We start from the raw sequence: 16,939 nt of genomic DNA, 5'->3' as shown, positions 1-16,939 counted from the left end.
AATTGGCATATTGATTTACAGGTAATTCTCAATTTATGACCGCAATTGAGCCCAAAATTTCTGTTGCTCGGTGAGACAGTTGTTAAGTGGATTTTGTCCCATTTTACGACTTTTCTTGTCACAATTGTTAAGTGAATCACTGCAGTTGGTAAGTTAGTTGATAAGGAAATCTGGCTTCCCCGTTGACTTTGCTTGTCAGAAGGTTGCAAAAAGTGATCTCATGACCCCAGGACACTGCAATCGTTATAAACATGAGTCAATTGCCAAGGGTCTGTATTTGCTGCAGTGTGAAAAATGGTCATAAGTCAAGTTTTTTCAGTGCTGTTGTAACTTCGAACGGTCACTAAATGAACTGTTGTAAGTTGAGGACTACCTATATAGTATCAACCTGAATCTAAGGTTAGGTGCACTGAACACTTAGTCTGTTGATTTCAAGGGAATTAGGGGCACCTAATTGTGCACGGTGCACTTGGGGTGCACTTAGTCTGCTGATTTCAAAGGTATTAGGTGCACCTACAGCATAGGTGGGTTTCAGCAGGTTCTGACCAGTTCTGGAGAACCGGTAGCGGAAATTTTGAGTAGTTCGGAGAACTGGTAGGAAAAATTCTGACTGGCCCCGTCCCCATCTATTCTCTGCCTCCCGAGTCCCAGCTGATCGGGAGGGAATGGGGATTTTGCAGTAACCTTCCCCTGGAGTGGGGAGGGAATGGAGATTTTACAGTATCCGCCCCCTGCCACGCCCACCAAGCAATGTCACGCCCACTAAGCCACACCCACAGAACTGGTAGTAAAAAATTTTGAAACCCACCAGTGACCTACAGTAATTGTGCACGGACCTGGGCTACAAAAAAGCAAAAGTTTTGTGTCATGATGCAGGGGCATCTACATCCATGTAGTCAAATGGAATGGGTCAGCACCAAAATACCAGCTTCAGAAGAAATACACATATGCTGTATTTTCAAGCCCAAGGTAAATTATTCCATTGATTATGCTTTTGCCCCATCGTATTAATATTTGCAGATTATCAAACACATCAAGCTGCAAAGGGTATTATTATAGGATTAAGAAACGATTTGTTGCAGATAGTAAAAGTTACTTGTCCCGATAGTAAAACTACCAGCTGAAGAAGGGAGAATGACCTCTAGAAAAAGCTAGTAATCCCAAGACTGCCAATGTTTCCTACAATTGTTGAACGGATAAAGACAGACTCCATGGAAAGCAGCTGTTTTTGCAAACAGCCATGCTTTCGTCTGCTGCACAGCACTCTGTTGTGGTTTCTTGACAGCCCTTCTCATGTGCAATGCTGTGACCCTAATGAGAATTTTTGCAAGTGGAGGGTGGGGTGGGGGGAAACGTTCTAAAGTGGGACGAACTGATAGCATTTGGAGTTTTGTATCGTACAGTGTTGGTTTTTGTATTCCAGAAACTGAGCTGTCACATTTTGCAGGACTTTTGAGACTGCATTTTTCAACTGGGTATTTATTTATATGTTGAATATGGAGGGACCTTGCAATAATACTGCCTCTGCTTGTTTTGACTAAGTGTGCAGGGTCCTGAGAACAATCAACCAGTTGAAAAAAACGCCTTCAGAAGTTGTGGGTGCTCCACTACTGGAGGCTTTTAAGAAGAGACTGGACAGCCATTTGTCAGAAATAGAATAGGTCTCCTAGGTGAGTGGGGGGTTGGACTAGATGATCTCCAAGATCCTTTCCAACTCTGTTACTGTTACAGTTATACATTGGCCAACTCACAGTTGTACTAATCAACCATTTGCTTAACGATGGTGTGTTGAAAAAGCAACAAACTACAGTTTACTCTAACCATAAAAGGTGGTGTACAAATTAAATGACTTGGTTCATAGGTCATACTAAATCCTCATTTTAAACATATAAGCACCTTTACAGATCAACCTGGTGGGTTTAGGATGTCTTGATAAGCTACTAGCAGCACACATTATGTGCAAGACGCCTTAAAAACATAGTTACTGTATCAAGTGGTTAAATATATTTGGAAGTACCGTATGTGTTGCCTGGATTGTCAAAGAGTTGGTTCTTCAAAGCATTGCTACAGATGGCAGACATAAATAGGAATTAAAAAAAGGAAGCTAAGAAAGTACTCAGTGCATTACAGTTGGAAGTGACTAAATAACTCATTTGTGAAAGATAATATAGCCATATTTACTTCTTATTTATTTTATCCTATTTCCGTGCCAACTCAATAATGTGAGACTGGGTTGGCTTGTGATTGTTAAACACCGCTAAAACCGTAAAGCAATCATAGTAAAAACCAGGGGTGAAATCCAGCAGGTTCTGACAAGTTCTGGAGAACCGGTAGCGGAAATTTTGAGCAGTTCGGAGAACCAGCAAATACCACCTCTGGCTCCTTCCCCCAGGAGTGGGGAGGGAATGGGGATTTTGCAGTATCCTTCCCCTGCCACACCCACCAAGCCACACCACACCCACTAAGCCACGTCCACGGAACCGGTAGTAAAAAAAAATTGGATTTCACCACTGGTAAAAACTAAAACTAAAGCAATACATACAATACAAGCAATACAATACATACCAAGAAATTAAGATTCAAAATTCTGGCAAAAGAATATTATTTTAAGCTTGGTCCTAAAGATCAATGAAAGAGAACCCACTGTTGTCCCGGCAGAGCTGGGGGAGACTATTCTACAAGACTTGGGCTTGTTTCCTTCTACTGTACTCTTCTACCTTCATAAAGTACATCTTTCTGAGTCGGACATACCGAACAGGCAAATTCTACCTGGAACAGACGTTCCCTAAGTAACTAGGACCTGCCCCAAGGTGAGCTTTATAGGGGAAAACCAGCACTTTGAATTGTACTCAGAAAGTTATAGAGAAGCAGTGCAGTGACCAGATGAGGAATGTTGGCCTGCTGAACTACTTTTGACTAATTAGCATATTGAATACAGATAGTCCTTGACTTACAACGGTTCATTTAGTGACCGTTCAAAGTTACAATGGCACCGAAGAAAGTGACCGATGACCCTTTGTCACACTTACAACTTTTGCAGCACCCCCAGGATCATGTGATCAAAATTCAAATGCTTGGCTGTGTCCCAAGGGCACGTTTCCCAAGGTTTCCCTTTTGCAAACTTTTGACAGGCAAAATGGATGGGGAAGCCAGATTCACTTAACAACCGTGTTACCAACTGATCAACTGCAGTGATTCACTTAACAGCTGTGGCAAGAAAGGCCGTAAAATGATGCAAAACTCCCTTAACAAATGTCTCGCTTAAGAAACAGAAATTTTGCGCTGAATTGCGATAGTAAGTCGAGGACTACCTGTATTGCATCCTGCAGCAAGTTAAAGGCAAGTCCTAGCAGTGCACCTTACAGCAGTGGTCAAAACCTGAGTGATGAAAGCATTATGCGACTACAAGCTAGCATAACTCATTTCAATGTTGTCCTATTTGAGACAACTAGTTGGAGCTGATTGTCTTCTGGCCGCGGCTTTGATCTGCTGTCCCAGCAGAAATTATGAGAACCTCCAGACTTGCTGATTTGAGAAGACCATGGGCCTAGCTAGAACAAAGACAGAAAATTGCAAGGAGCCAGGCAGCCGCTCTATCTTGCAGCAAACCAAGGCTGTCACTAGTATGGCATTAAATAGAATTCCTATTTAACTTGAAATCCTAGCTTCAGCAAATCCCGCTTCTCTGGTTACAATAGAAGACACAAGTTCTTATATTTTTATACCCTTTTGCTCAGCTCGTCTCCCAAATTTCTGGTTCAGGTATTATAGAAATTATGTGTTGTTGTTGTTTTTAAAGTCACGTTATTCTTTCCCATTTCCAGGGCTTCATGGAAGAAAGTAGATGTTTTCCATCCCCACTTTCCTTTCTGCTCAGCCAAATCACAGATATGCTTTGTATCTAGTGCAAGAATTCCTGCTCCAATTCCACTCTATTCCCAAAAGTAAGAAGAAAGTTCAGCCTGCCTGCCTGCCTCTCTCTCTTCCTCCCTCCCTCTCCCTCCCTCCCTCTCCCTCTCCCACTCTCCTTCCCTCCCTCCCTCTCCCTCCCTCTCTCCCCCTTTTCCTCCCTCTCCCTTCCTCCCCCCTCCCTCTCCCTCCCTCTCTCCCCCTTTTCCTCCCTCTCCCTTCCTCCCCCCTCCCTCTCCCTCCCTCTCTCCCTTCCTGTCCCTCCCTCCCTCTTCCTCTTCCTCTGCAATAGATTGCCAGGTAGCCAACAATCTCAGAAAAGTGTAGTATCTCAGCTACACTGATTGACTTTCTATTCATACAGCCATTGGACATGCAACTGTTTACATTAGAAGTATCTGGCTTCCAGCCCAGGGTCACTCAGTTGCGTTCATACACAGCATGGATTCAACTCCAAGCATTTATTGCATCTGCTGGGAGGGAGGGGTGTTGAGTATTTATGATGGTATCCAAAAATTGTATTGTACTTCTGCAAACATAGCTTACCCAGTCAACTGACCCATGAACTAGAAGAGCAGATACATACTGTAAGGTCTCCTTATCGTACTACGTGTCTAAATCGTGTGAATATTTCTCCAGAGGTCTACCTTTAAAACGATGGTTTTGGTTTTTCTTATCGTTTTGGGAAAGGATTACTGTTTGCTTCTGCATTAGTGTCTTGGTCTAGTCTCTCTTTTATTTCAATGTATGCGTGCCCACCATTATAATTAGAGCTACAAGGAGCCAGCCTACAGCATAATGCTCCTGTATGTGCTGCAAATGTATCTAGACCAGTGGTTCCCAACTTTTTTTTGGCCATACCCCACCTAAACATCTCTAAAATCCTGATGCTCCCCCACACCCCGGTGATGTTTAATTCTTACTATTTAAAGTGAACTCCTACTCATGTGGAGGAAGCCTAAAAGGCCATTAACTTGGTTTAAACAAGGTTCCAATTGCCCCCATTGAGAATCAAACTGCTCCCCTGTGGGGTGTGGGCCCCACGTTGGGAACCACTGATCTAGACATTGGTTTGGTCTGATATATCTCTACTAAGTGTCCCTCTTTCTCAACCTGGCACCAGTGGTGGGTTTCAATTTTTTTTACTACCGGTTCTGTGGGTGTGGCTTGGTGGGTGTGACTTGGTGGGCGTGGCAGGGGAAGGATACTGTAAAGTCTCCATTCCGTCCCCACTCCAGGGGAAGGATACTGTAAACTCCCCATTTCCTCCCAATCAGCTGGGACTTGGGAGGCAGAGAATAGATGGGGGCGGGGCCAGTCAGAATTTTTCCTACCGGTTCTCCGAACTACTCAAAATTTCCACTACCGGTTCTCCAGAACTGGTCAGAACCTGCTGAAACCTACCTCTGCCTCCACATTTATTGGAAAACAGCCACCAGAATTCTGGATGGACATACAAGGATTGCAATCCAATACATCTGGAAGGTGTTCGATTAGGGAGGCTGGATTAAAAACCGGCTGTCACCTGGGCCAAGAAGCACTCCTGCCTAAGAATATGGATATCCATAACTAATCACAGTAGGCTGCACTGAATTAGATGGAAGTTGGACTGCCTTATCCTAAGTCAGCTTTATGTGTTCAGTTTGTGGATCTAATGAAGTAGACTGCTCATCCATTCACTAATGTATTCAGTACTCATTTACCGGAAGATTGATGCCTCAAATTATCATTTTGAAGGGGGAAAAAATCTGGACCTCGGGTTGCTGAACTACAATCCCCAAGGTTCTTCACCCCTAGTCAAGTTTACACGAGCTTTTTGAAACTATATTACAGCAACATTTGTAGAACCTTCACTCCTGGGCTATTGAATAATGGCAGTCTTCTAAAAAGCTTAACATCTTTTGCTTTAAAAGGCTTTTTTTTTCCCCTGGAACTTTTGATTCTGGATTGTTTCAGGTTTATAATTATGTTTCTTCCTGGTTCATCCAATTTCTGAATGTTTCAAGATGAGTTGCAGTCTTCTAATGGAATTAAGTTACGTTTCTTTTTTTTCCCCTCTGACCATTTTGTTGTTAATATTTTTCATGGGCATGTCTTCATGTCCATATGCATATCAAGACAGAATTCCAGGCATCTGAAGAATTGTAGTTCGCAATGAGACTGTCTAAAATAGAAAGACTTGTATTTAGTATCTCCTTTTTCCATATAATTCTCCTTCCTTTCTTTATCAGATAATAATAATGCAGGTTTAATTTTGGCTGATGAACGGTTCTAATGCAATCAGACGACTTTGTTATGCTTCTTGCACTTGAAAAGATACTACTCTATCTAATTTGCAGTTGAGGGTTGGATATATAATTCCACTCCCTTCTTTAATTTATGTAGCTGTTGAGGGGCTGTTTGTAGGGGGAAATGACATATGGGACTGATCCAAAAGATAACCCTAATCTGGGAAGATTGGTTTTTTAAAAAAAATAAAATAAAATTGAAAGTTGCAGGTAAGGCGGGGGGAAAAAACCCCACTAAGAAAATAAAACAAGGGCATTGCAAAGTTAAAGAAGACATTTCAGACCAGACTTTGGTGAAAGATACTTCCCCCCCCCCGCCCTCCTTCTCCCTTCTTCCCCTCTGGAGATATGTTTCAATATGGGGGCAATGGGGAAGGGGAGAGAGGGAGCAAGGGAGGGAATGCCTTTATATGCAGGGACTCCAGCACAGCTCCGCCACAGAGCAGAGCCCGTGCAAAGCAACTTCTGGTTTGAATTAGTGGCAGGCGGGTCAGGCTAATTGGAACCTTTCTGATCTCTGCAGCACAGCCAGAAGGATGCAAGGAAGAAACCCTCGCCCGGGTCTGAGTCTCTACTCAGCAACGAAAAGCCACAAGGCAGAGAAAGGGGGAGCAGCTGCAGGGCAGAGTCTTGTGTCAGTAGAGGCGGGAGATCTTTTTGGGGAGGGTGGGTGGGGAAGCTCCTATCTGCTCAGGAAAAGTCCCCCCCCCACTCCTTTTAAATATTGGGAGGAGGAGATGATTGAATCTGCAATTTAAAACTATCCATTGTGAATGCTGGCATGCGGTATTAGTTTTGGGGGAAAGCCTAAATGGGGTGCAGAGCAGGGTTTGGATTGTATGTGAAAGGGGATTGTAATTCAGTGGGATACATTCCTCACAGTTGAGAAAAGATAGACGTAGGAGTTGCACAGGGCAAAAGCACATGGGGTAGGTGTTCCTTCCCTGTCAAAAGGCCACCAATTAATCTTGTTCATAGATAGTAAGAATCACAATCTGTTTTGTGGCAAATCCAGAGGATTCTCTTTTCTGGCCTGGCCGAAACCTTTAGATTTGTGCTGTTTTTAAGTCTTTGTAGATGTCACTTCCCTCCCTCCCTCCCTCCCTACTCATGGACTATACTCAGGGTACAGAGTATGGGTGGAATGAAAGCTGAGGGAGAGGAAAAACACTTGAGGTTACTGCTCCGCTGTGTATGTGAATACCTTGCATGCAAATCTGAAGCCTTTTGCTGCAAAGGCTAAACGCAACATCATCGGCAGCTTTTAAGTTGCGCTTAAAAAAGGGCTCAAAAACTGACTTGTTGCCAGAGCGATGGCGAGGGGACGGGTGGCAGAAGACGGGCATCGGTGGGAGAACTGTGAAGCCGCTTCCCGAAGGCTGCAGGACAGAAGGAGCCTGTGGAAAAGCTGAGCCAAAGGAAAAAAGCAAGGGCCTGCAGAGAAGAGAAGGGAAGGGCTGCCATGGAGCTGGGTCATGTAGAGGTTACTGCACCCAAAGGGGGTTCTTGCGGAGTTCATACCGCTGGCTCGGCTGACGCTCCGCTCGCTCGCTCGGCCTTCGAGCTGGAAGGAAAGGGAGAGGCTGCCGGAGAGGGAGGTGAAACAGCTTGGCCTGGTCTGGCTAACCACTGGCACAGAGCCTAGCCCAACCAACACAGAGAGAGTCCAGATTACCTGGGGGGCAGTGTGGGGGGAGGGTGTAAACCCAGTTTAGTTAGTGGGGAAAGCTGATGTTGGTTTGCCCAAACTCGGCAAGGGACAAAGGAATTTAAGTTTGGCATAAGGGCTGGGGGAGGCAGGGAAGAAGCCTAACTCAGCCAAGACAGAGGGAGGTACAAATGTAGGCCTTCTCCCAGCACAACTAGCAAGTGTGTATATATTGGCCCATTTAGTGGAAACAAGAGAGAGAGAGAGGACGGTGAAAAGATCTTAGCAGCCCCTTGTGTGTGTGCATAAATGAGCCAATTTATTTCAACCTCTGGGAAGGGGGCAGGCTCCACCATGATGGGGCTATTCAGCCATTTGAGAGGCGAAATAAACATTGGCACATTTTTCTGAACAATCTCAGAGATTTACTCCGTCGAAAAGCAGATAGCCAAAGAACCGGGATGGGGCCAGAGAGTATTGTGGGACAGGCATATGAATATTCTCAGTCATCCAGGTCAGGGGTCTCCAACCTTAGTCCCTTTAAGACTTGTGGACTTTAAATCCCAGAGTTCCTCTGGGAGTTGAAGTCCACAAGTCTTAAAGGGACCAAGGTTGGAGACCCCTGATCCAGGTCATGGTTGTCCCAAAGGTGTTTCCCCCCCACCAAAAAAGACAAGTGGACTTACTTTCTTGATTTTTTTTTCTTTGAAAACGTTTTGCTTCTCATCTAACAAGCTTCTTCAGTTCTGGTAGTAGGTTCTTGGATGAGAAGCGAAACGTTTTCAGAGGAAAAAAAAAAACTAGGGAAGTCCAGTTGCCTTTTGGGAAAAGAAGTCCAGTGGGGACTATTTTGGGACTATGGTGGGACATAGTCTGGGAATGCCATACCAAATGGGAGACGTGAGAGCAAGTGCCGCATTGACCATGGGGATTAACTTAAGTGGCCAAAGACATGTGTCTTAAAGCAGGAGAACATATAAGTGCATGAAACTGCACCAGGTTGAGACTTGAGCTTCCTTGCTATGCTCAGATTTAGTAGTTGGGTTATTGCATTGCACAACTGACAAATTCGAGAGAGGGAAGTGCAATGACTGACTGATTGACTGATTATGTGCCAGCCACATAGCCTGATTTTCTCCAGGAGGATCTGTCCCCATTATAATCCTTCAGGTCTCCCAATGATGCATTCATCAACACTGCAACTGATTTTGAACTTGCTGCTGGTTGTCCCTCTTCTCTTTCCTTCCATCTTTTTCAGCATCAGAGCCTTCTCCAGAGAGCTAGATCTCTATAGAACGTATCTAAAGTAAAATAATTGACAGCTGGCTAAGGTTGACCTTATGGACCAGGGGTCTCAACCTTGGTCCTTTAAGACTTGTGGACTTCAACTCCCAGAGGAACTCTGGGAGTTGAAGTCCACAAGTCTTAAAGGGACCAAGGTTGGAGACCCCTGTTATGGACAATTTGACCCAGCCCCACTCCACATTCACTCCTTCAATGGGATTCATCTCATCAAAATTTAAAGAATCTTAAAGCAATATTTCACATTCTAAAACAATTTCTATTTTTTCTGTTAAAATGGTCACAGGGCCACTGTGGGTAAACTTCATTGTGCTTTCCTCTCTCCCGTTTGGGGAGGTGTATTCATGTTACCCAGTGGTGGGTTTCAAATTTTTTTACTACCGGTTCTGTGGATGTGGCTTGGTGGGTGTGGCATGGCTTGGTGGGCGTGGCTTGGTGGGCGAGCCAGGGGAAGGATACTGTAAAATATCCATTTCCACCCCATTCCAGGGGAAGGATACTGTAAAATCTCCATTCCCTCCCAATCAGCTGGGACTCGGGAGGCAGAGAATAGATGGGGGTGGGGCCAATCAGGATTTTTACTACCGGTTCTCCGAACTACTCAAAATTTCCGCTACCAGTTCTCCAGAACTGGTCAGAACCTGCTGAAATCCACCTCTGATGTGATCAGATAATTGATGATAAGATTCTAGGGATGCGACAGTGTTTTATAAGGGAGGGTAGGAAGTATGTGCCCATGGTTATTTACCAGCCAGTCAATAACCTCAGAATATTTCCCACTCCCTTCTCAATGAAGATAACCTAGCTACCATGGCTGCCAAATAACTTAGCTGCCACATTTCTATATTTGCAAACTTACATTTTGATACAGTGAAACTGAGGTTTGTTCAAGATTATTGCTGAAGAAAGTTCCCAGATCCATTGACAGCTCATGCATCTCATTTAGCTGCTCAGATAAACTTTTTAAGTTCTTATTCCTCATGGTTCTATTTGTCCCATCACTTACTTGATCAAGACTGGCATGAAATTTGGAATGAGATTTGCAGAAAAAAATAAGGGTCAAAGCAAAGTGTTTGTCCATTGAGGGTCATATTTGTAGACACAGGGCTGAAAAAAGCTTGGGAGGACACATTATTAATGATTAATATATGTGATTAACAAAAAGCGAGTTTACTTAATTAATTTGCTTCCTTTTACATGATGAAAAGGCCTTTCAAAAGCCTACATGCCAAATGTAATAATATTTGGCTCAACAATATTTATTACCATTTATACAAGTGCTGTGGAGAAAGAGAGAGAAATTATGCAGTAAACCATGATGTGGGAATTTGGTTTTGGCTTGTGTAAACCAGTTATTGTAGTTTGTAATTCATGGTTTATGGTTCAATATGTTCTATGAACCTAGCTAATTGTGTCATGGCTAACTAAATCATTTATTTGTTTATTTATTGTTTGTTTGTGGTCCCCTGCTGGATTAGAGCTCTGTTCTCACAGTGGCAAAGCAACTGTACAAGGAAGCCCACTATCTTCCACAGATGGCCTTTAGAGAAGGGGTCTTCAAACTTGGCAACATTAAGACTTGGGGACTTCAACTCTGGGAGTTGAAATCTACAAGTCTTAAAGTTGCCAAGGTTGGAGACCCCTGCTTTAGAGACTTCTCATGACTTCCCATGAATTGGTCCAATTCTATTTTGAAGCCAGCCATAGCTGATAGACAGTACCACACCTTGTGGTAACAAATTCCAAACTTCGGTTACCAAAATATTTCCTTTGTCTGTCCAGTTTCTTCCTTCAGTTGGTTTCATTGGGTAACCTCTAGTACTATATTTTGGGAAAGGGAAAACAGCTTATTCTCCACTTTATCAACACCACACATATTTTTATATACCTCTATCATATCCCCTCTTGTTTGCCCCCTTTCTAGACTAAAATGCTTTAAAAACTAAAAATGTGGCAAATTTCCTCATAGCGAAGTTGCTTCAGCCCCTTTATCATCTTTGTTGTCCTCCTCTGAACCTTTTCCTCTCGCTTGGACTATTGCAATGCTCTCTATATGGGGCTCCCCTTGAGGAGCACCCAGAGACTCCAGTTAGTCCAGAATGCAGCTGCGCGGGTGATAAAGGGAGTGGGAGTGGTTCGGAGCTCCCATGTAACACCCATCCTGTGCAGACTGCACTGGCTGCCTGTTGTCTTCCGGGTGCGCTTCAAGGTATTGGTGACTACCTTCAAAGCGCTCCATGGTTTAGGACCAGGATATTTACGGGACCGTCTACTGCCATCTTCTTACTCCCAGCGACCAGTGCGTTCTCACAGAGGGACTCCTTAGGGTGCCGTCAGCCAAGCAATGTCGACTGGCGACCCCCAGGGGGAGGGCCTTCTCTATGGGGGCTCCTACCCTGTGGAATGAACTTCCCCCTGGACTTCATCAACTATCCGACCTTCGGACCTTTCGCCACGAACTTAAAGCCTATTTATTCCGTCTAGCTGGACTGGCTTGATTTAAAAAAATTTAATTTGCTTTTATGGGTTTTAAATTTTTATAGGGTGTTACTGTATTTTAAAATTTTTGGCCAATCGAATAAGTTTTTTAAGGGGTTGTTCTTAATATTATATGTATTGCTTTCTTTGTATTTTATTCTGGCTGTGCACCGCCCTGAGTCCTTCGGGAGAAGGGCAGTATACAAATTAAAATATTATTATTATTATTATTATTACTATTACTATTACTATTATTACTATTATTATTATTATTATTATTATTATTATTTTCTAGCTCTGTTAAATCCCTTTTGAGGTACAGTGACAGAAGTGCATACAATATTCCAGATGCACTTGCACCGTTGATTTATGTAAGAGCATTACAATATTGGCATCCCTTTTTCAATACTGCTTCTTATCGTCCCTAATACGCTGTTGGCCTTTTCCATGGAACTAGACATATACAAGGTCCACACCTTTAGTCAACTGTTTACCATTCCTCCAAAGTCTCTTTCCTCATCAATTACTGTTAACTCTGATCCCAGTAGTTGCTGTAAGGATTTTTGGCACCGATGTTCGCTACTTTACACATGCTCATGTCAAATGACATCTGACATTTTGATGCCTGCTTCTCTGATGGGCTTTTTGCAGTCCCTTCTTATTTTTGCCACTCTGAACAATTGAATGTCACCAGCCAATGTGACTATTCCACTAATCTCGCCCAGTTCCAGATCATCTATAAATATCTTTGAGAAGCACCAATCCTAGTAGGAAGGCTCCACTAATTCCATCCTTCGTGAGGAAGGTCCATTCACTTCTACTCGTTTTCTATCCTTTAGCCAATAGCGTATCCACATGAGGATACCCCCTACCCCATCTTTTACATGATTGTTAGGCTTACTGAGAAGTCTTGGATGAAAGATATTATCAAAGACTTTTTGAAAGACTTTTTATACCTATCTTTCCTCCAGCAGCCAGATTGGCCTGATGACTTTCAGCTGCTGAGGATGCAGTTGAACACGATCCTCCTCAGTTCTCGTCCATCATCTTATCCATTGCATCACTCTCCCTACAACTACATTGTCCGTAATGCGTGAATCAGGGCGGAAAGAACTAAATTTATTGAGGGCAACATTGTTACCTGTGACAGGCAGGTGTTATCTATCAATAGGTGGATGCTAGACCTACTCATTTTGAAATGTTTCATTTGTTGATTTCTGCATATTAAGCTCTGGTCCCATTTGTAGGGACAAATTAGATCCAGAAGGGATTTTGCATGTGAAAAAGTGTTAGTTAGTTAGTTCACTTTGTTAGTTCACTCCAGTTAGTTCACTTTGCCACATGGCCATCTTATATCTGTGAATATATACTGCTCCACTACAAAATTTCTTATAGTAATTTGACAGACTGGCTGGGAAGGGGTGGGTGGGAGGACGATTGTATATCTGAATGTAGTAAAGAATGAATCTGCTCTGTGCTGTGACATGGGAATGTAGCAGTCACATAAATCAAAATCACACAGTTTTAGTTATATTAATTAAATTCAGATTCCTCTGCTGTGCCCAGATATTGTACTCACTAAGGTTTTTTTAAGTGAATAAAACATGGATTTGCAATGTGGAATTATTTATCTCTTTAACTATTCTGATTATGCGTACAAAAGCAGCAAGATATGTTTTGAATTCAGAGTTGGTTTATTTATTTTTTTTATATGCACAAAAGACTAATCACTTGGGTAGCTTTCCAAAATCCCATCCCTTGATTTTGGAATTAAGTGTTGGATTTCAGAACTAAATTCCTGTTCCGCATAACTACATGGACATGGGAAGAGAAGAATCTGCTTTCTATGCTGTGATTTGGCCACGAGTAATTTATCTGCTGGGGTTCTCCATGATAATAATTAAGACACAATGTGCAGAATAAACATCATTTCAAGTACTCTTCTGAACGCTCTATTACCGTACTTGCAGTAATCCTATTTAAAAGTTTATTCCAGGGATCCAAAGCTCCTTCCTACAAAGATATTCCAGGACTATTACAGGTAGTCCTTGACTTACAATCACAATGGAGCCCAACATTTCCATTGCTAAGTGAGACAGTTCTTAAGTGAATTTCCCCCCATTTTATGATCTTTCTTGCCACAGTTGTTAAGTGAATCACTGCAGTTGTTAATGTAGTAGCATGGTTATTAAGTGAATCTGGCTTCCCCACTGACTTTGCTAGAAGGTCGCAAAAGGGGATCGATCACATGTCACTGGGACACTGCACCCGTCATAAATATGAACCAGTTGCCAAGCGGTCGAATTTTGATCATGTGACCATGGGGATGCTGCAACGGTCATGTGTGAAAAATGGTCATAAGTCACTTTTTTCAGCACCGTTGTAACTTCGAACAGTCACTAAATGAACCATAGTAAGTCGAGGACTACCTGTACCACCTATTCACAATTTTGGGTTGCTGATGGGTTCCCTTGTATTTATTCCATGTGGATTTTAGTGGAGTTACCTGTATTAATTCTCTGCTCATAACTTTTGCCAAGCTTCTTAGGGGATTATAAAGGAAAGGTACTCATTTTCCTTCTCACCTTTCAGGGCGGGCTTATGTCTTCTATTCAGCCATTCTCCGCTGTGAATACAGAAGTGTGAGCCCTTTTTCAGGCGATACATTTTGCAGGCGGGTAAAAAGCAGCTATTTGTAGCAAGGCGACAACTTCCCTGGGATCAACTTTCAAAGTTACTCAACCTTCATCACGGGGGCAGGCAGGCAGGCAGCACCTTCCCGCACAATGGAAATAGGGAGCTAATTTGGGAGGACAGGACAGGCCAGGCTGTATCATGCCCCACTTAATCCCCCGCTCTCTACCTTATCCCCAAATCGGTTTGTTTTATAGGTTTACTGAACTCAAGACTAATGATAGGGCCGTCTCCTCTCGGATTATAAAATGCGGCGTTACCTCGGTGGGCGATCGGTCAGCTCTGCCTCCCGAATGCAACGCGTGTTTACCCAGCCCTCAATTTCGCCGAACTCTCTTCCGAGTAAACACGCGTCTATCGGCTCTGGTACGTTTGCTAAACTTCGCAATCTACTTCTGCTGGCTGCACTTCTGAGTGCCATCGTGGGTGCGGCTTGGGAAAGAGCAGCAGAAACAGAAAGGAGGAAAAACAAAATAAACCAAACCAAACACACACACACACACGGCCGCCAACAACAGCCCTGCCTATGTGCGCGCGCGCGTTTGCCTATTGTTCCTTGTTGCGCGCTTGCCAAATCACTGTTTGGGCGCGTTTCCTAGGTCCTGCTCGGCGTGTTGTGCCCCCGCGTATGTGACTGTTGTGTGTAGTCAGATTTTGTGCATCCGTCCCACAGGGTCCAGCCCCTTCGCTCCCAAGCCACACCCACCAATTGGGGAGTCCTTTAGCCGCTTTCGCGGCAAGGTAGCCGCTTCTCCAGCGAGCAAGCTGGAGCGATCGGAAAGGCTGGACTTCTCAGCTCCCAACTTCACGCGGGACGTGCCTTACACACGGGACGTGGAGAAGGTGGCGTGTGAGCGGGAGCGGGCTCGCTTGATAGCAGCCCGAGTTATCCCTCCTCTTCCCCCCTCCCGCCGCCTCTCCGGGAGGGAGGCGAACATTTCCTTTTCTTCTTGGATCACCAGCACAAGCTCACTATTAGTAGCATCATCATCATCACCACCACCACCACCACCATCCCTATTTTCGCCACCGTATCTTCCTTCTCCCTCGCCTATTTCCATTGGAAGCGGATTCCGGAGGGGAAAGATGTACGACTGTATGGAGGCATTCGCCGTCACGCCGCGACAGCTCTACGATGTTACTAACCGGAGCGCTTGCATGCTGCGGAAATCGAGCATCAGCCCGTTTGCCTTGGGCTTGGATCCCTTCGGGTGGCCCCAACCGGCCAGCCTACAATGTAGGTGGATTGTCGCCGATCGGCACCAATGCTGGTCGTATGTGGAGGTGGACGGGGGGGGGGGAGGGTATGAATCGAGGTGGTCGGTTCGTTTTCCGAAGAGGGTCGACGCGGGCGGGGTTGTGAATGTAGAGCAGCGCATAGAATAAATCTCTCGTGGGCCTTGAGCACGAGTGGATCTGAGGGGGGCATCCTGCTAGGGGGCGCTGTGTGCTGCGTAGGCGGGATTGCCTGGTAGGATTCGAACCTAATTTTCCAACTTTTTTTGATTTCCTGCTTTGCAACTCCAGAGTTGCAAAAGAGGGGACGCTGGCATCGGAGAAGAGGGATAAGACGAGGAACCAAGCCGTTCCCTCGCACTGCCCTACGCCCCCCCTCCCGCCCTCGGTCTTTTGATGGGAGGAGGACATGCCTGGTTGTCTCTCGGGAACATTTGTAGCCGCCGCCTTTCTTCGCTTCTGATCTCGGGAGAGAGTTCACTTTCTCGGAAGCTGGGGGATACCTCCAGTTTGTGGCTCTTTTGTCTTGACTTGGAAGCTCATTATGAACACCAGATGAGGAGGAAACTTTGAAGTTCCTTTTCATCCTCTCTCACTTTTTTTTTTTTAATAAAGGGCCCGAGTATGCGCGCCTGTGTACAGAGGAACGAAGCAGAAAGTATAGGAGAATGAATATCTGAGAGAGAGACTATGTTTAATTTGAAAGCTGGAGAGGGACAGGAGGTGATGTTCATCCTTTAAAAGCCAGACAGCTGTGGACTGATTTTAACTTTCATTCCCCTCCCCTTTTTTTATTGGGGAGGGAGAGAGCTGTGATAAAATGTGCGATCTTGAAATTCGCCTTCCATTCCACCATCAGATGCAACCAGATCCCAAAGCGGGGCAGACCAGTCAGTGTGGCGTGGGGGGCGGTGGGGGGAGCGCAGGGATTAGACGAAGCGATGCCTTTATTTTCAGACGCTCCGGAGAATCTGGAAGTGGAGGCGGCGGTGTCGGAGGGATCTGTCAAACACCCAAGGGTGTCCCCAGCGGATCCTCCTGTGCTCCCTTTTTCCCCCTCTTTGAGCAGCTGCCAAATCGCTTCCCTCCTTGCCCGCTCTCTTCTCCCTCTCTCCTCCTCCCCGTCCTCTTTCTTTCTTTCTTTCTTTCTTTCTTTCTTTCTTTCTTTCTTTCTTTCTTTCTTTCTTTCTTTCTTTCTTTCTTTCTTTCTTTCTTTCTTTCTTTTTCTTCTCCCTCCCTCCCTCCCTCTATCTCCTTCTCTCTTTCTGTCTCTCTCTGTCTTTTTTCTTGGCACCCATCGCGGGTGTTTACAACTTGGAAAAGCAAAAGTTTTAGATGTATATTTATACACACACACGCCCAGCGGGTGCAGGCTCGCAGCAGC

At 44.6% G+C, this 16,939-nt stretch overlaps 1 protein-coding gene across 7 annotated transcripts in view; it reads left to right on the top strand.

Moving 5' to 3' along the window:
* The window catches only part of RARG (retinoic acid receptor gamma), a 182,514-nt gene that overhangs the window by 112,225 nt on the left and 53,350 nt on the right, over positions 1-16,939 (top strand). The window contains exon 1 of one of the 7 annotated variants that reach the window (XM_058173455.1): positions 3,859-3,944. The exons of 5 other annotated variants lie outside the window; for them this stretch is intronic. Coding sequence is in view for 1 of the 2 variants with exons in the window: in XM_058173454.1 (XP_058029437.1) it covers positions 15,406-15,556 (151 nt within the window). In the remaining variant the exon portion in view is untranslated. Of the gene's footprint in view, positions 1-3,858; positions 3,945-15,038; positions 15,557-16,939 lie in introns of those variants that run through there. One more of the 7 variants, XM_058173454.1, reaches the window with a different exon arrangement.

The sequence above is a fragment of the Ahaetulla prasina genome, chromosome 2, assembly GCF_028640845.1.
Source record: "Ahaetulla prasina isolate Xishuangbanna chromosome 2, ASM2864084v1, whole genome shotgun sequence".
Lineage (NCBI taxonomy): Eukaryota > Metazoa > Chordata > Lepidosauria > Squamata > Colubridae > Ahaetulla > Ahaetulla prasina.
This window is presented reverse-complemented; position numbering and strand designations above follow the sequence as displayed.